Source organism: Tursiops truncatus, chromosome 19 (genome assembly GCF_011762595.2).
Source record: "Tursiops truncatus isolate mTurTru1 chromosome 19, mTurTru1.mat.Y, whole genome shotgun sequence".
NCBI lineage: Eukaryota > Metazoa > Chordata > Mammalia > Artiodactyla > Delphinidae > Tursiops > Tursiops truncatus.
Genome location: NC_047052.1, coordinates 4,624,663 through 4,650,235, shown reverse-complemented (window position 1 = coordinate 4,650,235; position 25,573 = coordinate 4,624,663). Strand labels below are relative to the sequence as shown.

The following is a 25,573-nucleotide window of genomic DNA, read 5'->3' as shown; positions in this document are numbered from 1 at the left end:
CGCAGTGCTGGGGGAACCAGCAGCAGGAATGGTTCTCTCAAGCGACAATGCAGTGCCCTGTGAGAGTTAGCCTCTGTCAAGGCCAAGGACCGGATAATTGGACGATGTCTCACCAAGAGCCCAGGTGGCCAAGAAGGACCCGCTGTGCTGACAAGTGCCGCTCCTGTCCAGGTCCCAAGTGCGTCAGGAGGGGTGGCAGGCCACCATCCCCCACTGTGGGACTTAACGTGGAGGCCAGTTCTGCCTTCTCGGCTAAGAGCTTCCAGAGCTGGGGGAAGGCAGCTGCATTAGAAAAATGCCATTGGTGGTGTGAACAATAGCAAAACTGACCCCGGCTAGAACCCCCAGTAGAGCTGGGTGGAGAGATCTGATCAGAAGGGTTTGCAGTGACTGAACCCTCCAGGTCCTGGTGGTGGGTTGGCCCAGGAAAGAGGGTCTTCGGGGAGGAATAGAATTCTGTAGGCTTGGTTCTCTAGGTGTCTGGAAGCTAGCCTGGGTTGTTGAAGACTCTGCAGGAAAGGAAACGAGATTAAAGGGAGACAGACCTAACCCAGCAAGCGAACCTGCTTGTGCTCAGCGAGGAGCAGGGAGAGAGGAAACGGCAAGTGACGTGAACGTCGTGGCCAGGAGGGTCAAGAATCACCCAACCAAACATCTCTGGCCTCGAGCCCCTCCTAGCCCTGGGAGTGACCCCCAAGCTCTAGGAACACACCACTGGATGACGTAGGTGCTGGTGCTCTGCAGTTCATGTGAGCCGAGGGCGATGGGCTGAAGATCTGGAATATTCAGGGGGGATTTGGAGTTAAATGTATGCCATGGGCAAGGCAGGGCCCTCCAGGATCAGGTCTTTGACGTCGTTTAAGAGTTCGCGTTCACTGGCCGGGGCCGCGCTCCGCAGGCGGCGGAAGCGAGCCTCCAGCTGCTCCTGCTGTTTCTTGAGCTCCAGGTACGAGAGCGAGAAAATGTGAAAGATGGACGTGGCCGGGAAGGCCATGATGAGGATCCCGCTCAGGATGCCGCTGAGGGCCACCATCTGGCCCGGCACGCTGCTCGGGACCATGTCTCCGTAGCCCACGGTCGTCATGGAGATGACGGCCCACCAATAGGAGGCCGGGATGCTGGTGAACTCCAGAACTCGCCCGGACTCGTTCTCGGCCACGTAGACCAGAGGAGAGAAGAGGGTGATGGCTACGCAGAGGAAGAGGAGGAGCAGGGCGAACTCGCGCGTGCAGCGGCGCACCGTGAGGCCCAGCGTCTGCAGCCCTAGCGAGTGGCGGGCGAGGCGCATCACGTAGAGGATGCGCAGTGCCCGCAGCACGCGCAGCGCCAGCCCCACCTTCTCCACGTACGAGCTCCGGCTCGGCCTCTCGCCGTCCCCCTGGGGCTCGTCGGACACCGCGAGGGACACGTAGTAGGGGGAGATGGCCAGGATGTCGATGATGTTGAGGGGCCCTTGGAAGAACTGGCACTTGTTCTGGGCCTGGACAAACCTCAAGCAGAACTCCAGGGAGAACCAGGCCACGCAGACGGTCTCCACGATGAAAATATAGTAGCACTTCTGCGAGCACTCGCCCTGGAGAGGCGACAAAACGCGGGGTAGAGAGGGGACGGAAATGGCGAACTAACCACACTGAAAAGCAATTCCATAGATCTGTAATGACACCGATATCGATTCCGTATGCAGAGTCTCTATACTAAAGGTATATTCTCTCTATATTTTATATATTAAATATATATTAATATATTAACACGTACTAATATATTCTATAATATATTAATATTTATAATATACATAATATGTTACTGTAATATATATTATATAATACATATCACAATATACTGATATATTAAGTATAGCATATATTAAACATTCTATATATATTCTTTGTATAGTATATGGTCTCTATATGCTATATATTATCTATCTATCTATCATTTAGCTGTACATCGATGGAGCCCTGTTGTAGACTCTTAGTCATCTACCAAAACCCCCTTTTTACATAGTTCTCAAGTTGTGGCTGTGCGCATGGCCAGTCAGCTAGATCAGAGACCGCTTTTCCAGCCTCCCTTGCAGCTAAGCATGGCCACATAACTAAGCCCTCACCCACAGAATATAAACAGAGGGGATGCATGCCACCTCCAGTTCCAGGAGTTTAGTGTTGGCGCGAGTTCCTGCACACTCTTTCTCCCCTTCCTGTGAGCCAGGGCTCCCCAGCTTAGAACAAGCAGATTGGACCAACGCCCTGGGAAGGATGAGCATCATGGTGGGAAAAATCCAGGTGTCAGAATGAGAGCTGCCCACTCACCTCGGTCCCTGTGTATGAGAGAAACCAACTTCTACTGTGTTGAAAGCTGTTGTATCGTGAGGCCTCTTGGTTAGAGCAGCCAAGTTTCTCCTTTATGACATAAGCACCTCTTGTGTACCAGGCACTGCTCTGGTGCTGTCACTTAAGCCCCACGGTGATGCCGTGAGCAGGCAGCCGGCTTCAGTTATGGCCCAGGAAATGGTCCCGAGCGCTGAGATAAATTGTCTGAGCTCGCATTCATAGTAGATGGCCTCCCAGAGATTATGCGCTGTTTTGTAACTACTTTGCCCGCCGTCCCTCATTCATTCATCCAACAAAATTGCACGGAGGACTCACCTTGTGCCAGGTGCCATGCTAGACTCCAGAGGTAAAGGACTAGAGAAGCAGACATGGTTTCTGGGGGCTTGGAGCCTGGGGCAGGCAGAGAGGACACCGGCAACCCTGTGAGGCGGATTGCAGCTATGTCCCTCCTGAGATCCCAGCCAGGTGGGGCTCCAGTGGGTTCCTCACTGTGTCATTCACACCCCTACCCCTGCCCCCAACAGAGACTTCCGCTAGCCCCTCTGCTACTCCAAGTGCGCCCTGGAACCTAAAGCATCAGCCTCCCCTGGGAGCTTGTTAGAAACATGGAATCTTGGGCTCCACGGCATCCCTGCGGAGCTAGAATCTGCATTTCAACAATGATTTGTGTGCTCAATAAGCTTGGAGAAGCTCTGCTCTAGTGCAGTGGTTCTCAGCCTTGACCGCACGTGTTAGAATCACCTGGGGGGGCTTTGAAACAATCCTGATGTCCAGGATGCCAGAGATTCTAATTTACTTGATCTAGGTTTTAGCCTGAGCAGTAGAATTTTCCAGAAGCCCCATCAATGATTCTCATGTGGAGCTAGAGTTGAGAACCTGACTCTAAATATTACATCTACATCTTCATCTCTATCTGCATCTATCTCTATATTGTCTCCATCTGTGTCTATATCTCTATCATCTGTATCTTATGATAGATGAGTGAACCAATGACCAAAGCCAGTTGATTGAGTGAAAAGCAAGATGCTGACAAGCACAGTTTTCTTTGGATTAAAAACCTCTGATGTGGAAAAAGAAATTATTTCCAGTGCCTGGGCTCACAGGAATACTAAACTGAAATAATCTTTTTGTTTGGCCTTTGAAGAAAATATTCGCCGGTCCAGTGCTGGGTAGCTCTCTCTCCCGGTTCACTGCCTCGGGAGGGTTGAGACAAATGGAAATGACGCAGGTAAAGAAGTTAGCAGGCTGCTGCCTCCGAAGGTACGTGAAACATTGTAGCTACCCAGATGAGATGATTCACTGGTTGCAGACGTAGCCTGCCTGGTCTGTTTAAGGGGAACTATCCTTCTCCTATCCTGGATTTTACAGGAGGCTGAGGAAATTCTCCAACACACTAGAGGTCTTTGCCATGACTGCCTGGGGTTTGCTTCAGGACTCTGGAAGGCTCAGGAGTTTTGGGTCCTGATTCCCCAGTCCTGCTACAAACTTGCTGTGTGACTTTTCTGGGGTCACTGCCACTCTCTGTGCTTTAGTTTCTGATGGAGAGGGTGGAACAGAATCAGGATTTCTCAAAGCTGATTCATAAGCCCTGCATCAGAGTGCCCTAGAGTGCTTGTTACCAATGTGGATTCTGGGGGCCTCATCACAAAATCAAAGCCCTGGAGTGCGGCCCAGGAATCTGCATTTTGGCGAGGCCTCCTGTTGACTCAGAGGCACCTGGAAGTTTTTCAGCCTCTGGGCCAGATCCTCTCGATAAGGCCTCTTTCATCACTGACATTCTGGGAGTTTTTTTCTTTTGCGTAAGAGCCTTATGTGGCCTGGGAATAGTCTTCCCAGACCAGCGACCCAATAGCTCAGGAAGGTGACTCCTGGGAGGCAGAGGAGGCCCTTTGGGTCCTTCCTCCCTTTGCCTCTGGTGCTGGCTTTTGGATGTTCCAAGCATGCACCGCCCACCTCCCACCGGCCACCTCCCTGCCCTGCAACAAGTGCTCTGCCGAGTCACCCCCTGCATGGCTGCTCCGCTCTGCAGCCTAAACCAACCTCCCAGCACTGGCCCTCAGACAAATGCCCTGTTAGCGGCCGGCATTGGAATGGCAGGGGTTTATGGGGTTTGAGCTGAGAAAATAATTCCCAGGCCAGGCAGTATTTGAAGAAAACTAGAATGGAAGGAGAGAAAAAAGTCACCCTCTCTCTGAGGAAGTTTCTGGTTGTATTCTGTAGGTAGGATGAACAACTCATCCTGGTTTGCCCAGAACTTTCCAGGTTGAGCGACAGTCCCAGGTCACCAGAACTTCCCCTCAGTCCTGGACAAACGGGGATGCTTGGTCACCCCCCTGAGGGGCTTGTCACCACGAATGAGGCGTGCTCTGATTCCTTCCTGCAATGAAGAGAAACATGACCAGCCCCACGTAGGCCAGAGGGGTGAACGGTGTGAGAGCATGGACGAATGTCACAGATGGATGTGGGACTATGTTTCCATCCAGGTGAAGTCCAAGAGCGGGCAAAACTCCCCTGAGGTGGACAGAATCACCAAAAGAGTGGCTGCCTCTGGATGGGGTAGAGAAGACCACAAACAGATCTGGAAGAACATTCTGGGGTGATGGGAATATTCCATATTAAACAGGGCTGTGGGTGTGCCCCATTTGTTACATTGGACAGCTAAGACTTGTGCATTTCAGTGTACGTAAATGTCACCCATAAAACTGTAAAATAAAAATAAAATGAATGATCGTGGTGCTAAATGATTGTGGGTGGGAGGGGGTGGAGAGAGAGAGAGAACCAGAACGGCAGACTGTGGACAATCGTGAAAGCTGAGACATGGGTACTTACTGGGGGGTCATTAGATTATTCTATTTACTTTGTAAATGCTCCAAATTTTCCATCCAGAAAAGTTGGTTGTTTTTTTTTAAATCAGAGTTGGAAATCAACACCACAATGAGATACCACTCCACGCTCACTAAGATGGCTGTGATTATAAGGACAAAAAATAACAAGTTTTAGGAAAAGGGGATTAAGTGGTATAGACTACTAGGTATAGAATAAATAAGATACAAGGATGTGATGTACAGCACAGGGAGTACAGCCAGTATTTTATAATATCTTTAAATAGAGTATAAGATACAAAAATATCGAATCACTCTGTTGTATACCTGAAACTAATACGATATAGTAAACCAACAATAAGAAAAACAAGTGTTGGTGAGGATGTCGAGAAATTGGAACCTCCCAGTCATTGCTGGTGGGAATGTAAAGTGGTACAGCTGCTGTGGAAAACAGGTGGGTGGTCCCTCAGAAAACTTAAACATACATTTGCTATATGACCAAGCAATTCCGCTCCTAGGTATATACCCGAAGGAACTGAAAGCACACATCCACACAAAAACTTGTCCATGAAGGTCCGCAGCAGTGTGATTGATAACAGCCAACAAGTGGAAACAAGCTAAATGCCCGCCAACGGATGAATGAATAAAACAAAATATGATCTCTCTATATGTTGGAATATTATTCAGCCATAAAAAGGAAGTCCTGGGCTTCCCTGGTGGCACAGTGGTTGAGAGTCCGCCTGCTGATGCAGGAGACGTGGGTTCGTGCCCCGGTCCGGGAAGATCCCACATGCCGCGGAGCGGCTGGGCCCGTGAGCCATGGCCGCTGAGCCTGCGCGTCCGGAGCCTGTGCTCTGCAACGGGAGAGGCCACAACGGTGAGAGGCCCGCATACCGCAAAAAAAAAAAAAAAGGAAGTCCCGACACGTGCTACAAAGCAGATGAGCCTTGAAAGCCTTATGCTCAGTGAAAGAAGCCAACATAAAGACCATATATTGTATGATTCCATATCTATAAAATTCCCAGAAAAGGCAAATTCATGAAGATAGAAAGTATGTTCGCAGTTGCCTGGGGCTGGTGGAATGGGGGCGGGGAGGGGATGGGGAATAATTGGAAGTGTGAGCAGTGTTGCTTTTTAGGGTGATGAAAACGTTATGGAATTAGTGGGGATGGTTGCATTACTACATACTAAAAATCACTGATTTGTGCACTTGAATATTTGAGGGTATGAATTATATCTTAATAAAAAAGAACCTCGAGTTTGAGTCTGAGTGGCCAAGTCAGTCTGGGTGAGGCAGGGAGTGAGGTCCACAGCCTTGCCCCATCCTTTCCTGAAGCTCCGTAGCAGAGCTACTCTGAAGGGCTCTGGGGTCAGAGGGAGGCCAGGGCTTTCTGAGGACAAAGCCATTGTCCATGAGGGACCATCTGGACAGGCTGACCAGCAGATGGCTGCAGGTACAGCTAGGGCCAGTTCTAGAAGTTCCATCTGGGAGGGACTCGGGGCCAAAGTCTTGACCTTGGAGCCTCCCCTGCACCCTCTGTCTCTCTCACAGCAATGCCTGCCATCTCCTCTTTGGGAATGAGGCCAGAATCGGCCACGTCTTACCCGCTTAGCTCAGTGCTGGTCCCACTGCCCCATTCAGCAGTTCCACCCAGTTCCCTCCCTTTCCTTCCTCCTGGCTGTGAAATCCATCATTTGTGCCTCTGGTGCTGGCGTCGGTCCTCCCCGTCCCGGTACCCGGTGGTGCTGACTCTTGCCTCTCCCCGAGAGCCAGGTCTCTCTGCCCTCCTCCCCTCATGCAGGCCCCTTCCACGATCCTCTCCCTTGTCGCCCTCGCCTTGAGCCGCCGTCCCTCCTCCCCAGCCCTGCCCCTACCCTTGGCTCCCTTGTCCTAGCCGCCCAGACTCCCCAACCCTGGCACATGGGGGCTCTGAGTGGGAGGGGCTAGGAATTAAATGCACAGAGACCAGGGGAGCGTGGTGAGGCAGGAGGGACAGCATGAAGTATGTATACTCAGGAAACGGGGGCTCATACAGGAAATGGGGAATAGTGCTTGTTGGCTGGGATATAGGGAGACTCAGCAGGGGGCAGGGAACACCCCCCCAACACACACACACACAACTCCCAAAACAGGTTAAGAAGAATTCCGTAAAGCCATTACCAAATGTCACTGAACACAGAGAAGCTACAGAGCGGGCAGTTCTCTCTGGAGCTGATCCATGATCCAAGAAGGGGCCAGGTAGGAGGAGACACTGGCTCCGGCACGAGACTTTTTATCAAAGGCGGGGAGGAGGGGGAGGATATTGCAGCCCCGAAGGTGAGCTGCACCAGCGCCAGGAGGGAATTGTTCCATCAGGGCCCCCAGTGGTTCCACCTGGTCTTTAAAAAGCTCTCTGTAAAAAAAAAAAACAAATCTCTCGGGCTTCCCTGGTAGCGCAGTGGTTAAGAATCCACCTGCCGGGCTTCCCTGGTAGCGCAGTGGTTGAGAGTCCACCTGCCATGCAGGGGACGCGGGTTCGTGCCCCGGTCCGGGAGGATCCTACGTGCCGCGGAGCGGCTGAGCCCGTGAGCCATGGCTGCTGAGCCTGCGCGTCCGTGAGCCTGTGCTCCGCAACGGGAGAGGCCACAACAGTGAGAGGACCGCGTTCCGCAAAAAAAAAAAAAAAAAAATCTGTCTGTGCCTTCCTTCCTTCCCCATCCCAGCGAGACGCAGAAAGCACAGCACAGGGCACAAGGGGGCGGGGGAAGCAGAGCCCCGCCATCCCACCCCCAGCCGCACCGAGGCTCTGCTCCCATCCAGTGCACTTTGCACAGATGCAATCCAGAGTGTGTCCCTTTGCAACATCCCCGAAGTCCCAAGCAAACCTCTGGGCAGAAGTAGAAGCTAGAACAGGAGGGGATGTGCGAGCATGTGCCTGTGCTTGTCCCCAGGGGTCCCACGGAGCTGGGAGAGAGTTTGAGGGACAAAGCAGATGCGCGGGCGGGAGGGGCATGAGCGAATCCCAAAGGTGGGTAAACATAGCCAGTGCTGGCTCTGTGCCGGCACATCGTGAATAGACCGTCGGTCCTGTTGCCTCCTTCTGAGCAGGTGCTGGCATTATCCTCATTTATGGGAGAGGAAATGGGGGCATAGAGAAACAGAGTGACTCGTCCGAGGGCAGAGCCAGGTAGCAGCAGTAAGGAGGAAGAAAAAGGTCAAGAGAAAAGGACCATGTGTTCAGCTGTAGCAGCCTGGTGACCTTCTGACTCCCCCAGAGGGCGGACAAGGTGCTCTGAGCAGCAGAGAGGCCAGGCAAGGGCTACAAGGAAAGGGCGCTAGGGCTAAATGGCAGGGGTGACAGCCCCGGTAGAGGACTTGGGCGGAGGGAAGCAAAGAACCTGAGGAATCCATCACTGGCTGGATGGATAAACACATTGTGGCATTTACAGACAGTGGAATATGACTCAGCCCTGAAAAGGAATGAAGTACTGACATAGGCTACAACACAGATGAACCTTGAACACGTTATGTGGAGTGAATGAAGCCAGAAACAGAAGGCCACATATTGTATGATTCCATTATGTGAAGTGTCTGGAATAGGGACACAGAGACGGAAAGCAGACTGCTGGTTGCCAGGGGCTGAGGGTGGGGGTGGGGAGCGGCTGCCTGATTGGTCCAGGGTTTTCTTTTAGAAATGTATTGGAACTTGATAGAGGTGTTGGCTGCACAACCTTAAGAATGTGCTAACTGCCACTGAATTGTTCACTTTAAGATGGTTAATTTTATGTCATGTGAATTTCACCTCAATTTAAAAACCGGAGCTGGGATGCTCAGGATATAAGCTCCAGGAAAGTGAGAAATTTGTCTTATCTGCAGCATCTAGAAGAATAGACTTAGTAGGTACTGCGTGACTGTTGATGAATGGATAAAAGGACAAATGTGGTGACTTCCTGTTAACTAGTACCTGATAAGTGAATAATGATGACGACTAACATTTTTTGAGCACTTCCCGTGTGTCGGCTTTGTTCCGATCACTTTACACAAATTACTCTTTTAATCCTCACCATAACCCCCTGAGGAAAGGGCTAATAGCATCCCCATTTTACAGATAAGGAAACTGAGGCTCAAAGAAGTTAAGTGACTTTTCTGAGATCATTGAGTTCATGAGGGGTGAGGCCAGATTCAAACCCAGGGCGTCGGCACTCAGAACCATTACCCTGGACAGAGAAGCACTTCACAAAGTCCAGATGCCTTAGCAATGCTAAGTGCCGTTGAGACTGAGGGTCTAGCCTACAGGTAGAGGGCCGAGCATTGGAAGAAGGGGTGTAAGGGGTCAGGTTTTAGAGCCAGGCAGAGGTGAGCTCAAATCTTGGCTCTGCCACTTACTAACTTTGAGCTTAGGAAAGTGATAAAAAGCTTCCCTGAGCCTCAGTTTCCTCATCTGTAAAATGGGGGTAGAAGTGGTATTCACTTCCCAAAGCTGTTACAAGGATTAAGTCCATCCTGTGAAATGCCAGCCTCCAGAAGGGCACTTAATAAGCATCAGTTCTCTCATCCCTTCTGGGCAGAGCTCCCCCAGGGAACCCAGCAGAGGCTGAATGCTCCTGGAGGTGCTTAGGCACTTGGCTTGGTCTTTCCTGTCCACAATGCCTCCTGCCTCCTCCATCTTACTTTGCAATCTCGGGCACAGACCTTGCACCCCAACTGCCAAGTTTACTCAAGGGATGTTGCTGTAAGAAGCTAGAAGAATTAAGGGCAAGGAAAATGCTTTCTTCACAGGTGTGCTGATTCTCCAACCCTGCGTGACACCTCTTCCGTGTCTGATGGAGGTGTTCTGCAAGTCACATCCCCTCAGGATGACTTGAACCCTCACACCTCTTGGGCACTTCCTGTCCCCAGAAGTAGCTGTCCAGCTTTGCAGTCGGTGCTGAATCGCTGCTTTCAGACTGATGTCCCAGAGGACAAATACGAAATACCAGGCACGTGTGGCCGGGAAAGGACATCATCTTTTTACGTGAATGTAAGGGCACAGTTTGAAAGAACGAAGCCCGCCTGGTCCTCAGCCTCCAGGCTCTCTGAATCACCATCGAAATAGACACACATTTTTTTGGAGGGCTGCATCTCCCAACCCCTCTCTGGGCAGAACACCCAGGGGTGGCTTCACAGTTGCACAGAGGTTGCAGCTGGACCGGGGGCATCACCTCCCTTGACCCACGAGTAGAAATGGCTGCCTGATTCCCCGGTTCTGCGGGCCTCTTACCCACCTCTAATTTAATTTTCCAAGTCCCTGTTACACCAACCTGTGTTCGTACCCTGTGTAATTTTCAAAGCATTAGGCTTTGAAAAGAGCTTGTCCCTCTGCACAATCTAAATCCCGGCTCCCTGAAAATCCATCCCTAAGAGGAACAGGCTTGTGAAAAATCCAGGGGTCCTTCCTCAGCAACGGGGATCAAGGGCACCCTTAGGGGACAGGGGACGGAGGCCCCTTACTTTGTCCTAATCTTTTTACTACAGCGTCCACATGTAAATATTTCTGTGAACAACCAGGCTATTAAATTACATGATTTCGTTCCAAAGAATGAAAGAAATGCCTACAATCAGAGCTACAGTCCTCTCTATGGGGAAAAAAGCTGTTTGAAACTCGAAACGTTTTGGTTGGTTTCCTTTAGGACAAAATATTAATAGGTTGAACAAGATACATTTTATTCAGCAAAAATTTATTGACAGCCTACTCCGGGTGTGAAGCACTGGCTAGTTCTCCATCTAAGTCCTCTCTATCTGGAAAGTTCTCTGATCCTCCCTGGGATATGTTTTTTTTTTGTTTTTTTTTGCGGTACACGGGCCTCTCACTGCTGTGGCCTCTCCCGTTGTGGAGCACAGGCTCCGGACGCGGAGGCTCAGCGGCCATGGCTCATGGGCCCAGCCGCTCCGTGGCATGTGGGATCCTCCCGGACCGGGGCACGAACCCGTGTCCCCTGCATCGGCAGGCAGACTCTCAACCACTGCGCCACCAGGGAAGCCCTGGGATATATGTTTAAGAGAAGGGAACTTAGGTCAACCGACACCAGTTATAAACCATATACAGCCTGCACTGCCTGTATGTATATGTTTTCTTTATCGGCTCTCTCTCTGCTATAATGTAAGCTCCATAAGTTAGGTGCTGTGGAGCCATGAGGATTATAGAGCAACATTTTAACTTAGGAAACAATCCAGTTCTCAGTTTGAAGCTCTCCAATAACCTTCCCAACAAAATGTTAGATTCTTATCTCATTTCTCAGACCATCTGGCCCCCTGGGGGGTGTGGGCAGTCTCCCACAGCTTCCCAGAAAGACAGGGCAGGAGTGGGCAAGCAAACGTTTCTGCCCTGGCCTCCTGGGTCAGGGTCACTTCCAAATCAACTCATCTGTGAGTTCCCCATCCGGTGGGACTGATCGGGAGGCTCAGGGACAAGGGCCGAGAGTCTCTGTCATCATCGGCATCTTCACTTGGTTACTCCTAGGAAGCTAAGTGGCCTGAGACTCTGTTTATTCATCTGACAATGGAGCTGAGATGCCCACGAGAAGGTTGGCTTAAGGAGGTAGGGAATCTGGCTCTGATCTAGTGCCTGGCACAGAGTAGCTGCTCAGTTAACATGCGATGGGTGCATGGACTGTGTGCACCTTCATAGTGATGTGAGCCGTCTTACAGAGGAGGAAACTGAGGCTCAGAGAGGCGGAGCAATTCGCCAGTGGTCACAGAACCAGGAGAGGCTGGGCTGGGCCAGCTCAGCCCACTAAGACCACGGTGGCTTTGTCAGTGCCTGGGGCTCTCTATCAGAGGCAGGGCCCCTCATGACTTTCATGGGTGCCCTTTATGTGCTTCCTTCTTCAAAAAAGAATGTATAAAATTATCTTTTACTACTGCATCGGTGTGAAAATGAGTACAGTTCACACTGGATCATATTCATTTCTTTCTTTCTTTCTTTTTTTTGGCTGTGTGGCGTGTGGGATCTTAGTTCCCTGACCGGAGATCGAACCCACGCCCCCTGCATTGGAAGGGCAGAGTCTTAACCACTGGACCGCCAGGGAAGTCCCTCTTTCCTTCTTGTTTGCAACGATATTAAACGTTTTCGTGGGCCCTCAGTGCCGCGGGTCCCGGGCACCACGCCCGATAGAGAGACGGAACACTCACCTTGTCCTCTTCTGCCCTCAGGTCCGGCATGGTGCTAACGCACAGGCTGACGGCCATGGTGGCCACGAAGAGGATGGACAGACAAGCAAAGATCTTTCCCGGGAGCCCCGACTGCGGGTTCTCCACCATCTCCTGCAGCCGGTTCATGAAGAGCGCCCAGCGGGACGTGTGCACGGTGGGGCGGCCGGCTGCCCGACGCTGCAGCGTCTCCTCCGTGCGCAGCTCGGCCACTTCGTCCAGCTTCCTCAGCAGTGTCTGCAGGCAGCACGTCTCCAGATTGGCTTCTTCGATCCCCCAGTAGGTCAGCTCCTCCTGGAAGGACAGCACGCACATCTCCTGGAGGAGGACAAGCTTGCCTGCCGCCAGGAAGCTTGCGATCACCCCGAAAGCGCTGGGGCTCCGGTCAAAGAAGAACTCTTGGTTATCCTCGTCGTAATCGTCGCAGAGCTGAGCGATCTCTTCGTGGCTCCGGCAGAAGCGGAGTTTGCTCAGGCGGCTCAGTGGAAACTCGTCCAGCGTGCTCCACGGGAGGAGGTACCGCTTGCCCCCCACGTTGACCAGCATCTCCTTCTTCAGGTCCGCCGTCCAGGAGGCGTCCTGCGCTCCCAGCTTCCGGGCCCTGCGGTAGTAAATGCCCTTGATGGACGGGGGCTCCACGGGCCGTGGCAAGAACTGACTCAAAGGGCCGCAGGGGCCGAGGTGATGGTGTCTGGGATGCAGGCCCCTGTCTCTGGAAGGCATGGGTATCACCGAAGACGTCCTGGCACCCAAAAGGGACAAGAGCAAGAGAATGGGGAGACATCAGTCTCAGGGCAGAGTCCTAGACAGCATCTCCTCATGTCTGCTTCCCTGCAACTGCACCTGCATCATTTATTCTCTTAATCTTCCATCCAACACAGATTTACCGAGCACCTACCACTATGCGCTTGGGATCTATCAGTGAACAAAAAGAGATGATGATGACATCCCTTCCCTGAAGAGCATTTATTTATATCTCAGAAGAATCTCCCTGGAACAGCTGTGTCACTTTCAGGCTGTGTGGTCTTGGGTATGTAGCTTAACCTCTCTGATCTCAGCATCATTATGGCAATGACAAGACTCGTCCCAACTTTGCAAAGTACGGTTGTTGAAAATAGAGCTTAGGGTGTAAAACTTTGTCAAGATCATTGCCAGGTGAACTGCGATCCCTTACGGACTGCCACCCCAGGTAGGTTTCTCAGCCTCTCTGAGCCCTTTGCTTCATCTGCACAGCTAGGGCAGTTTGAGTGCCCACCTCACTGGACACAGTGAGGGTTACGTGCAGTAACACACGTGAAGTGTATATTAAGAACACTTCTAGATGCTTCTGACATGGCAGGCACTGACCCACATGCCTCTCCTATGTTAACTCATCTCAACAACCCCATGAGGTAGACATTAGTATACCCATTCTACAGATGAGGAAATTGAGGCCCAGAAAAGTTAAGTAACGAGGAACTGTATGTGGCACAGTGTCTGACTCCCAGGAGAAGCTCCACAACAATCACCTGAGCCCTCTTATTTGCTTTCCCACTTAGAGGACTTTGCTATCAATGAGAGCACTCCTCCGTGTTCATTGGGTGCTTTCCTCAGCCACCTTGCTGTGTGACCTTGAGTCAGTTACTCCCCCTCTCTGGGCCTCGGTCTTGTTATCTGTGAAATGAAGGGGCCTCTAAAGCTTTCTTCATTTCAGACCTATTTGGGATGCTTGACTTACAGGGAAGGGTTTTAGATTTAGCCCATGCATTAAAAAAAAATCATCGCCACAATATTTCACATCCTCAGCCTCCCGCAACGGTTTCCTGTGCTATTCATTCTAGCCAGAGCTGTTTCCAAAGCGTCCATAACCTTACATTCCAAGATGCACTCCAATCACGAGAAAAACTCATCAGCTGAATGGAAATAAAAGTTCCTCTCAATTTCAGAGGCAGTTGGGTTCCAGCAGACAGCGAAGAGTTGCATCACAGCCGATGCATTTCACACTTGCTCGCCACACAATCGTCTGTTATTCTGCGTGCGTTACTTCCTTTACAATGTACGGCCAGAGAACGATGAGCAACCTGCAGAAAGAAGGGTATTTTGAGATCAGGGGAGTAGCTTCCCAAACGTTCTTGTTTTCCGAGTGAAAAGACGCAGAGCCAGAGAGCTGAAGTGACTCATCCAAGGTCACACAGCGAGTCCTAGTGCAACCAGGGACTCTGTCTCCCAGCCGGAGGCTCTTTCTAGAACCCCCCAAAGTGCTCTTTCTGAATTCACTGCACAAACCCAACTTTGTAACCCACTGCCCCCCAGAAGTAGCCAGCACACGAATGTCCTTCCAGAGCATGGGAAAGGTGTTCACTCAACACGGTGCTTTGACAAAGGATGTTTAAGAGCACCGTGCGATCCGCAGCCCCCACCACTGCAGCAAACACTAACTTCTTCCCCCGAAGTTTAACTCACCCTCCTGTCTCAGGGAGCCTCTTTCCAGCTGTTTCTCTGCCGGGCAAGGGGAGCCCATGTCTCGATGCCCAGGGAAGAGACAGGTTTGTGGTGAGGATGAAGGAGGAGAAAAGAGAAAGCCCGAACACAGCAGTTTCTGGCCGAGTTAGTTTTCAACCTTCCTTTCCTCGCCTCCTTCAGAAACCAGAAGTCCGTTCATTCTGCAGCTCTCTCTCCAGCAGCTGCAGAAAAGCCCAGGAGGAGTGGGGTGGTTTTTTTTTTTTCCAATCCCCTTTCCCAGAATCCCTTTTCCCCATGAGAGGTGAGGGTCTGAGGGATTCGTGCTGGGAGGGAGCCGGGCCAGCTGTCCTGCTTCAGCGGTGGGCTCTGCACTCTGAGTCCCACCGGGAAAGCCAGTGTGGTCCTGCAAGAGAAGGGGGTGGGAGGATGGGAAGGGCTTAGAAATAATCTCTCCATCAGCCAGACAGCAGGCAGGAGCAGCCGCCGCTCTGCCAACCGCCTGGAAGGCAAGGACAGCTGTCCTCCCTCCCTTCCAAGGAGGAGCAAAACTCGGAAGGAGCGGAGGGCACCTTAGGGCTGGGGCATCTGCGGCTACCTGTCCCAGGCATCCCGGAAGCTCCTCGGGATGTGCTGATGATGGGGGGTGGGGGGTGCTCACGTTGAGGCTGCAGGAGGAACTGCTTTGAACTAGCCCAGGCCTGGGACAGGTGCAGAGAAACCCAGCATCCGAGCGCTGGGTGGGAGTCCCGGAGGCTCTGTGACGGACCCGGAAGTGGTGTGAGCTTGGAGTCGTACACACCTGGATCTCTGGTTCCCATGTAAGTGGATGGGTGGCCTTGGACAGGTGACTTTGTGCCTCTGAGCCTCAGTTTCCTTGTTTGTAAAATATATGAGAAGGAGAGGGGGTTGGGGGAGAGTCACGCCCGCCGGAAGGCACAGGGCAGCCTCCTTCTGTGGGTTTGACAGCATGGTCGGGATAAAGAGGAAGAGGCCCAGTTCTAGGGCCTGCGTCCTGGCTTCAGCTCTGCACTGCCTTGCTGTGTGTCCTTGGGCAGTCACTTCACCTCTCTGGGCCTCAGTTTTCTCCCTGGTCAAATGAGTACAGTGAAAGCGGTGACGGCGAAAATTGCAGAAGCATCTTCTCAAGTAGGCGCTCAGTGTGCGCTGGCTCTTCCTAATTTTCTTAAGAGGTTCTGAGGCCCAATCTCTTGGCTTCCAGAATGGAGTTATTATTATCAGCTGCATTTTGCAGATGAGGCCTGGAGGTCTAGGGAAGAGGCTTGCTCAAGTCACCTTGCTGGTTGGAATGTGCAGTTAACAGAGACTCCGGGTTCTGGTGCAAGGATCTGTGAGGAAGTCCGAGCTTGAGTCTTCTGAAGCTACCTGGAGGCGGGTGGCAGGAGTGGGGGGACCTCTGTGGGCTTTCTGCAGCCCGGGCAGTGGGAGGAATCCAGGCAGGAGCAGAGGGGCTGATGGAATGGAGCCGGTCTAGGGTAGCACTTTGCAAAGGGTATTGCCTGAAACCTGAGGGCTCTGCATGAATGATTAAGGGGGCTGGAATTGGGGGGCGGGAGACAAAGAAGATGGCAGGGAGGGATGAGATTCTGCCTCACCATGGCAGCTTCAATCAGATCAGTTTCCCATAGTGCGTCTATAAGTGTAACCCAAATAATTGCTGTGGCCCCGCAAGGCCCAGTCACCACACTCCGCCCACTCCAAGAGACCCCAGGGCGCCTGCTAGTGATGGAGACCCTCTGCCCCCTTTACCTGACTCCCCAGCTCTCTCAGACCTCACAGCTGCTCCAGCACCTCTCATAGACGAGATACCAAAATCACCTTTCAAGCTCCTGCTGGCTTTTTCCCCTCCTCTCTCTCTCTGTCTCCCCACCTCCCCCAGCTCTTTATTACTTATCTCGATTTAACATCTCTGGCCAAATCTCCCCCAACCTGTTCCCCTACCTCTCAACTCTCTTTGGATCTGGAGTGCATGGGTTCCAATCAAGAATTTACCACGTCCCTGCTGGGTGACCTTCAGCAAGCTTCTTAACCTCTCTGGGCCTCAATTCCCTCATCTGTGAAATAAAGATGATAGAACCTACCTATTGGTTTGTTATGGGTACTGAACATGTCAATTTACATTCATAAGGCAAGCAAGTCCCATTTAAGTGCTTGCTGTTATCATGATTATTATCTTAAGAAGTCACCCACAAGAGACCCAGAAAAGGGAGGAAAGAGTCTGAGCTCGCAGGGCCAGCCAATGGCAGGCCAGTGTGCTTTCCACAGCCTCAGTGCCTTCTATCAGCACTGTCACTTTGTCCAGGCATCCTGGCCCAGGGTATTCAAATGAGTCCTTCCACAGGGCTTGGTAAAGTCCTAATTCCCTTTTAACTTAATGCTACTGCCTTCCTGCCCACAATATTTCCCCCGTTGTGTACACTTGACCTCAGCTAATCAGAGAATATAGCCAGGCCCCCATCCCTTTCTACCCTCTTCTAAGTCTGGGATACAGGACAGCCTAAGCCAGCCCATCCTCGTTCTCTTCTGAACGACTGCCACCTGCCGTATTTTTCTGATAAAGGGATGACCTGTGACCACGAATGAGTCTCCTAGGGCTGCTGTAACAAAACACACAAATGTAGTGGCTGAAAAGAACACATGTATTATCTTGTAGTTCTGGAGGCCAGAAGTGCCAAGTGGATCTTAGGGGCTAAAAGCAATGCATTGTCAGGGCTGCACTCCTGCTGGAGACTCTTGGAGAGAGAATCTGTTTCCAGTCCCTAGGGGCTGCCCACACTCCTTGGCTGGTGGCTGCATTACTCTGACCTCTGCTTCCGTCCTCACGTCTCCTTCCCTGACTCTCCTGCCTCCCTCTTATAAGGACCCTTGTGATTACACTGAGCCTGCTGGGTAATCCAGGATACTCTGAATTTTAAGATCCTTAATCACATCTGCAGAGTTCCTTTTGCCCCATCAGTAACATATTTGCAGGTCCTGGGGATTAAGATGTGGATATCTTTAAGCCCGGTGAGACCCATGTTGGACTTTTGACCTCCAGAACTGTGAAATAATAAATGTGTGCCGTTCCAAGCTGTTAGTCTTGTGGCGTTTACTACAGTAGCGAGAGCGAACTAATAGAAACCCTGACTGGGGGAGGGGCAGGCAGGTCCCAAACCGGTCATCAGAGAGACTGGCAATTCGTCGAGGAGAAGGTCCTGCCTTGTCTGCACAGCCAGGCCTGCCAGCACCTGCTTCCAGAAGTTAAGATCCGTCGATCCATGCAACAAACACTTACTGAGATCTACTCTGCTGCAGCTGTCGCTCCCTGGCTGTGTGACTTTGGGCAAGTCACCTTTCCTCTCTGTGCCTCGGCAGAGATGGGGTAATGATAGTCCTTACCTCACAGGGTGAGTATAAGGCATGAATGAGTAAATGCACGGGAAGCACGACTTCAGAGCCTGGCACATAGTAAATGCTCCGTAAGAAATTATTATTTCCATCGTCACCGTCGTGTATTATTACAGGAGCTCAAGCCTCCTGATAACAGAGCATGAGAAGAGCAGATGCCAGCGTGTTATGAGTGAGCAGACGAGGCAAATAAACGGTGGCGGGCTGTTCAATGGTAATAACTGGCTTTCTGGGGGGGAGAATGCTGATTTGTAGCATTTGCCAATTACTGTGGTGTAAATACTCCTATCACGAGACTTCGTGCTGACAACAAAACATCTCGGCTCTTGCAAGCCCGTGCCCCTCGGCTCTGTGTATCACAGCACATGCAGCTCACCAGGCGACCAGGGTAACACTCCCCAAGCAGGACCCCCCCACCCCCCCGTTAAGCCTCAATGGGCAGGCAGCGAGTACGTGATGCCAGAGAGCAGAGAGGCAGGTGGGAATCCAAAACGATGTGCTTCTCTACCTTGCCGAGGACTACAGACTTTACGCTGGCCTGGGGGAGCCTTTGGTGATGAAAGCTGCGGTTCTCCACCCTGGAACATTCTAGCATCACCCTGGGGAGCTTATAAAAAGCCCCAGAGACTGGGCCACATCCAGATCAGTGAAATCTGATCAATTGTATGTGTTTTTCAGAGCCCACTGTAACTCACTCAGATACTGCTGGAAGCAGTGTAAATTGGCACGATCCGTTTTGGTTTTTTGTTTCGTTTTTTTTTTGGCTGCATGGCTCGCGGGATCTTAGCTCCCCGACCGGGGATCGAACCCATGCCCCCTGCCGTGGAAGCTCAGAGTCCTGACCACTGGACCACTCCCCTGGTACCACCCTTTTAAAGGGTAGTTTGGCACTATTGACCAAAACAAGAAATGTGGGTGCCCTCTGACCCACAATCACATGTCTAACGATTTATTCAGCAGATATGCTTGTATATGTATGCAAAGACAATTGTATAAAGATATTCATTGCAGCATAGTCTGGGATAACAGTGGATTGGAAATGACTGAAATATCTCTCAGTAGGGGGCTGGTCATTTATTTATGACTAAATAACTCGTAGTCATAAAGGCAAGAGAAAACTCTTGCTTTAACTCTGCTGTGAAAAAGAAACAGGAGAATCTGTATGTACTGACGTGGAAGGACCAGCACGATGCTTAAAGTTCAGGGTGCAGAACAGATCACCCTGAAGGCACTAGTTTGTTTGAAAATAGACAAGAGGGGTGTGTGTGTGTGTGTGTGTGTGTGTGTGTGCAGAGAACAGTTATTTCTGAAAATGGGTAAACTCTAGAAATTGGGGTTGCCTCTGGGGAGGGAAACCCAGGAGTTTGGGGAAGAGGTGGGAGGGAGAGGGAAATTTCCTTTTCTCTCTATCATTGTGTACTATTTTATTTTTAAAAACCATGGACATGTATTGATTGAAAAACTTCTTTTTAAAGTTAACTGAAAAGGCATCTTGGTGCCAGGGTGAGAGGAGGCACCATCCGGGAACAAGGAGATCATTTATCAGCACCCTCACTGCAGTGACCTGATCAAGGTCCTTGGGCCACTGGGGTCATTCAGCATGACCTCACGGGTGAAACTGAGGCAGCCCAGTAATCTTCATTATGGACTCGCAGTGAAAGCACACCGGCTCGTTTCCCACTGAGAGTCCCAAAGTCAAGGTGCCTCCAGGAGCCAGGAGGATGGCCTCAGGCAGGCTGGGCAGGGGTGGTGGGGGAACCCAAACCCCAGCTCACAGAGAGGGAATGTGGGTACCATATTGTGGGACCTTCACAGTTTGAAAGGAGAGCTGTGAGCCTGATTTGTATGCTACGTCTCTCAAATCCTAAATGTTGCCAACTAATAAGAAATGTATAAATCGCCATGGAGCTGAACACGTGCACATCTGCTGACCTAGCAATTCCTCTCCTAGGTGTACACCCACGAGAAACGCACACAGATGCTCGCCAGAGGCACGCGTTAGGAGGCTTGTCACCGCGCTGTCGTAACAGTGGAAAACTGGAACACCCACTAACAGGAGAGTGGGTAAGTAAATCACGTGTGTCCTCACGGCGGAATACCATACGGCAACGAGGATGCACACGCCACAACCATGTGCGACAACACAGAAGCATCTCATCGCCATCCTGGTAAGTGCGTGGAGCCGGACATAAAAGAGCAGCTACAGCGTGACTCCATCGATAGAACATTCAAAAACAGGCAACACGAATCCATGGTGATAAAAGCCTGGAGAGCGATTGCCTTTGTGGGGGCATAGAGGGTTCTGGAGGCTGAGTACACAGGGTTTTAAATCCGTGCAAGGGATGTGTGTACCTTAGTATGTATGTTGTGTTTAATCTTTGAAAGTGGGTTGGTTTTTTTAAACTACCACTGACGTGGAGGACCAAATAAGCCATGTCAGTGGGCTGGATTCAGTCTTGGGCTCCCCAGTTAGAACTAGATTGTCACAGTGAATGTCTTTGAAGCGGCTAGGCTTTCAGAGCTACTCCAGCCCCGGAACCTCTATTTTTTGTCAGTCACCCGTGAATCCTGCAGTTACGCCCAGCTCTGTCTCTACATGGACCATGCCTGCCTTCCCTCCGTTGCATCCTCCTGGAATTCTGATGTCCTAGAGAAAACTCAGCAGTGGAGGTTTGCCCTCTCACCTCCTACCTCCCTTCTACCTTCCTTTTCTGGAAGGAAGGAGAGAGATGGCTGGACCAATGACAGCTGCTTCAGCTTTCTGTTTAAAAATATTGCTCAACGGGCTTCCCTGGTGGCGCAGTGGTTGAGAGTCCACCTGCTGATGCCGGGGATATGGGTTCGTGCCCTGGTCCGGGAAGATCCCCCATCCCGCGGAGAGGCTGAGCCCGTGAGCCATGGCCGCTGAGCCTGCGCGTCCGGAGCCTGTGCTCCGCGATGGGAGAGGCCGCAACAGTGAGAGGCCCGCGTACAGCAAAAAAAAAAAAAAAAAAAAAAAAAAAAAAAAAAAAAAATATATATATATATATATATATATATATATTGCTCAAGATGTAATTATCCCCAGTGAAAGATGCAAGCGCTTCCCAAAAGCGAGGCTGTCCTCAGGCAGTTTGCAGAAGTTGTGGGTTGTCAGGGACAAGTCTCTGCTTCAAAGGAGGCATGTGCCACTGCTTCTGAATGCCAGGCAGCTGAGTCCTTTCTATTGGAGGACGAATCGCCCTCCAAGGAGATCAGATGTTCTATATTCTGGTTGGGCGATTACAGAGTGGAACACATGCTAGGGGCTCAGCTCCCGCCACCCTCCAGGTGCCTGTCGCTTTTTATTATGACATTTTTCAAGCAAGCAGAAAAATTGCAAGACTAGTACAATGAGCATTCCCTGCCTAGGCTCATAACTGCTAGCATTTTGTCATATTGACTTTATATATGACTATATGTATATTTTTTTCTGAGATATTTCAAGGTAAACTACAGGCACTGTACAGGCACTGAATTCTTCAGCATGGACATCTGGAAAAATAATTTCTACATAACCAAAAAACCATTATCACACCAAACTCGATGAACAATAATTAATAAAAATTCCCTAACATCATCTAATAGTCTATAATCAAATTTCCGTGTCTCCAAAATGTCTTGTGTAGTTGTTTTTCAGACCAACATCCAGTTAAGGGTCACATATGATTCTCCCAATTAGATTAGATTCTCTCAATTAGATTGATGGATTATATTTCTTTACTCTTTTTTTTTTTTTTTGCCTGCGTTGGGTCTTTGTTCACTTCGATCACTACTATGAATCGCTGAGCTCGTTCTGTGTACCATGCGCTGAACGAAATAAATATTTTAACCCTTACAACAGCCTGATGATTGGTGGTAGATTCAATTATTCTCTCAGTTTAGAGATGGAGACACCGAGGCTTAGAGAAGTTAAGGAATTTGTCCGCAGGCATCCAGGATTCAAAACCGGGTCTGTCTACTGCTAACTCTCTGCTACATTGCACCAACCCTTCAAATTCCAAGACCAAATTTCTGGGGCTGTGTCCCTGCCTCAGGAGGTAACGGAGGCTGGGAGAAGGGTTGAAGGTTGAGTAAGAAATGCGAGATGAGACCAGGTACAGATTAAGCTGCCATCGGTAACCTTAAGGTTACGAAGATCCTGAATTTTACTTTCCATTTAACCTATTTTGAACATGCATGTATCATTTTGAAACCTACGTATGATCATAATGACTTAATACAACAGATATTGGTAACTATCATAAAGTTATTATTATTCTATTAATTTTATTTTTTGATGTTCAAGACAGTTGGCTAGTTTATGGGGCCTGTTACAAAGGGGTCCACGCAGATCATGTTGAAAGTGCTTGGTTCCCGCTGGAGTTACACTCCCTGCCGGGTTCTGCCACAGACAGAGCTTAAGGGTGGAGCCTGCGGGGTGATCAGGGGTGAGTAAGACCCAGCCCTGGACTTTAGGGCTGCATGTTGGGGAGATGGGCTCACAACTGCCTGCAGCCAAGATTTAGAGAAACGTTAATGGGACAAAACACTGCGTTTGGGGAGGACAGGGAAATCTGAGATTGGTTCTAACTGGGAGAATCCAAGGAAGATTTTTACAGGAAGGGCCATTTGAGCTGGGTGTGGAGGTATGAGTAGGAGTCTGAGCAGTGACACTGACAAAGGCCTTTGGGGCTAAGGGGAGTACAGGAGTGAGAGAAAGTGTGCAGAGTGAGGCATGTCTGGGAAGTGAGATTTGTGGCCAGCTTGGGAGGACAGTCAGAGATTAGGTCAGAAAGGGAGATAGGAGTCAGAGAGAACATGGCTTTGACTGTTGGATTGAACACTTGGATTTTTTTTTTTTTTTTTTTTTTGCGGTACGCGGGCCTCTCGCTGTTGTGGCCTCTCCCGTTGCGGAGCACAGGCTCCAGATGCACAGGCTCGGGGGCCATGGCTCACGGGCCCAGCCGCTCCGCATGCGGGATCCTCCCGGACCGGGGCACGAACCCGTGCCCCTGCATTGGCAGGCGGACTCTCAACCACTGCTAGGAAAGCCCTTGGATCTTAATTTGAAAGGCATTACAGAGTCGTCAAAAGAACTCAGAAAGAATATGACCAGATCTGACCTACCTTAGGGAAGGTATGTCTAGGGGGGGATGCAAAGACCAGATGAAAAGACAAGACAGGGACCCCAGTTACGACACCATGAAAAGAGGGTGTGAGGCAGACAGCAGGGAGCAGAAGAGGCAGAGGCAGCAGGAGGGATGCAGACGAGATTCAGGACGAGTGTCGGCAGGATGCTCGTGGGGACTGGCGGACGGAGGGTGGAGGAGGCTACGTGACCCCGAGATCTCCAGTCTGTGTGGCAGAGTGGATGGGGGAGCCAGTAACCCACCTAGGAAGCAATGGAGGAGAAGAAGTTTAGGGGGAAAAGATGTCAGCCTGGTGGAGCTCGTTAGGTTAAGGGCGCCCAGGTGCAAGTGTTTGGGCAATTGCGTTCAGAGCCCAGAGAAGACCTCCGGGCTGCAAGCTCAGGCGTGAGTCTCCTCAGACCCCCTTCCGGAAGCGGAATCACCCTCGGGGAGGTGCGGCTGAGGGGGCGGGGCGGAGAGAAGGGAGGCAAATGATGGGTGACCCGGAAGGGATCCTGTGCGGAATTTCCTCTGCGTCCCAGGAGGCGAGAGGGAGGCCGGAGCAGCTCCAGGTCCTGGGAGGCCTGGAGACCACTTGAGGGAAAGGATTTCCCCCCAGGCCAGGTCCCAGATGAGAGGCAGGAAGTGAGTGGGGATCTGGGCTTGAAGGGAGCGGAAACGGGCTGATCCGGGTGTGTCCTGGAACCGCGAACCCCCTGCCTGGTCATGGGGGGCCTGGCAGGATTCTCCTCGTGCCAAGAGAACCCCCCAGAGAGCCTTGAGGAGCCCCCTGAGGGCCTCAGGTGGGACAGAGGGCCTTTCAGCGTTTCCCAGGTATTCTGAACGACAGCCTGGCTGAGTCCATCTGGTCCGGCGAACTAAGCCGCCACGGGGGTCACCACACCTCGTCAGGCTGCAGATTAGTTCCTGTAAAGGGGTGAAAGAGGGTCTTAGAGGGCCTCGCCTGTACGCGCTACCTCTCTAACTCCCCTCCCCCACCCCCAGGAAGCATTTGAACTTGCACGGCTGCCCCTGAAGACGCGTGCTCCAAGGCCCTCGAGGAGAAGGATGCTGTTCCAGGTGAGTTTGGGGCCAAGCGTTTTCCCCCCGGGGATCTGCTGACCAGCAACCTGACCAATCCGATGTGAGAAGTGCCTCTCCTAGACCAGGGGCTGGCTGGCTGTCGCCTGTGATCCCCCCGACTTCTTGCTCCCCAGGGTCCCCCTTTTCGACAGGCCGGCTCTCCACCCTCCGTTGTTGGGTAGCTCAGCCTGGTACCCACTGGGCTTGGCAGGATCCCTGGCAGGACAGCGAGGCAGCACCGCCACGGGGGATGGGCTGGAGTTTCAGCAGGGTCCGTGATGGTGGACGGTTCTCTCCAGTGTCATTCTGCAGGGGCGGAGTCTCTGCAGGGGCGGAGTCTCTGCAGGGGCGGAGTCTCTGCAGGGGCGGAGTCTCTGCAGGGGCGGAGTCTCTGCAGGGGCGGAGCTGGCAGGGGGCGAAAATGCCCAATGGCAGGAGATGTGAACTCTGGAGCCCAGGACACCCCTGTTGGCAGTTGGGAGCCTCCAGGTGGGCACAGGGAGGGAGAGAAGCAGGCCCACAGCCAGGTGTTCTTACCGTTGGAGGTCTCTCCTCACGGAACATCCAGCTTCTGAAATGTGCCCCGACCCCTCATCAAAGATGTGGGGACATGTTTCTTGAGTATCGTGCTTTTGCAGTCTTTTGGCTGCAAGGAGCTGGCTGAACTCAGGATTGGTCCAACTCCTCAGCGTGCTCTGTTCCTGTTGCAGACAAGCCTTTTCAAAATGAGACAAGAAAGCGACAGATTGGTTCGGATGTAATGAAATACTTTGGATGTCATTGGCCAGTGAACAGATACATAGGTTAACCATCAAAATCTACATTAATAGCACTTGTATTTTTTCTCATGATTTGGAAGCTTTGTTTTTAGAATCGTGCATCTTTTAGTCGGTCTCTGAGAAGCTTGAGGGTCCAGGGGTCTTGGCCAGAGGGGCCCTAATGGGGGCAAGGGAGGAGGGGGAAGGGGCGCTGGGGAGGGACCAGGGGCCTAGGAGAAGGGCTGGGTCTCCAGGAGGACAGTGGCCAAGCAGAGGCAAAGACTCATGTCCAAGTTCAGGAGGACAGGAGAGTTGTAAAGGAGGGGTTCCAAAGTCCCAAGGGCAGCTGGTGGTGTGAGGTCAACGTGGCAAGGTGCCACCAGGACTAAGCAGGAAGGTGACGAAAAACTTGAGAGTAAGGCAGATGGATGCCTCTCCG

At 51.4% G+C, this 25,573-nt stretch overlaps 1 protein-coding gene and 1 long non-coding RNA gene across 2 annotated transcripts; one reads left to right on the top strand and one right to left on the bottom strand.

Annotated features, from left to right (window-relative positions):
* Positions 1-802: 802 nt before the first annotated feature.
* KCNG4 (potassium voltage-gated channel modifier subfamily G member 4) lies at positions 803-13,381 on the bottom strand. Its single transcript, XM_033845335.1, has 3 exons — positions 13,362-13,381; positions 12,300-13,059; positions 803-1,573 (listed from the first exon to the last, which is right to left on the bottom strand). Exons 1-3 carry the CDS (start codon positions 13,379-13,381, stop codon positions 803-805), a joined length of 1,551 nt encoding a protein of 516 aa, XP_033701226.1.
* LOC141277183 (uncharacterized) lies at positions 3,524-5,763 on the top strand. The gene is made up of 3 exons (XR_012328146.1): positions 3,524-3,555; positions 4,548-4,735; positions 5,668-5,763. It is a non-coding gene; the product is annotated as an uncharacterized lncRNA (long non-coding RNA).
* Positions 13,382-25,573: the final 12,192 nt, after the last annotated feature.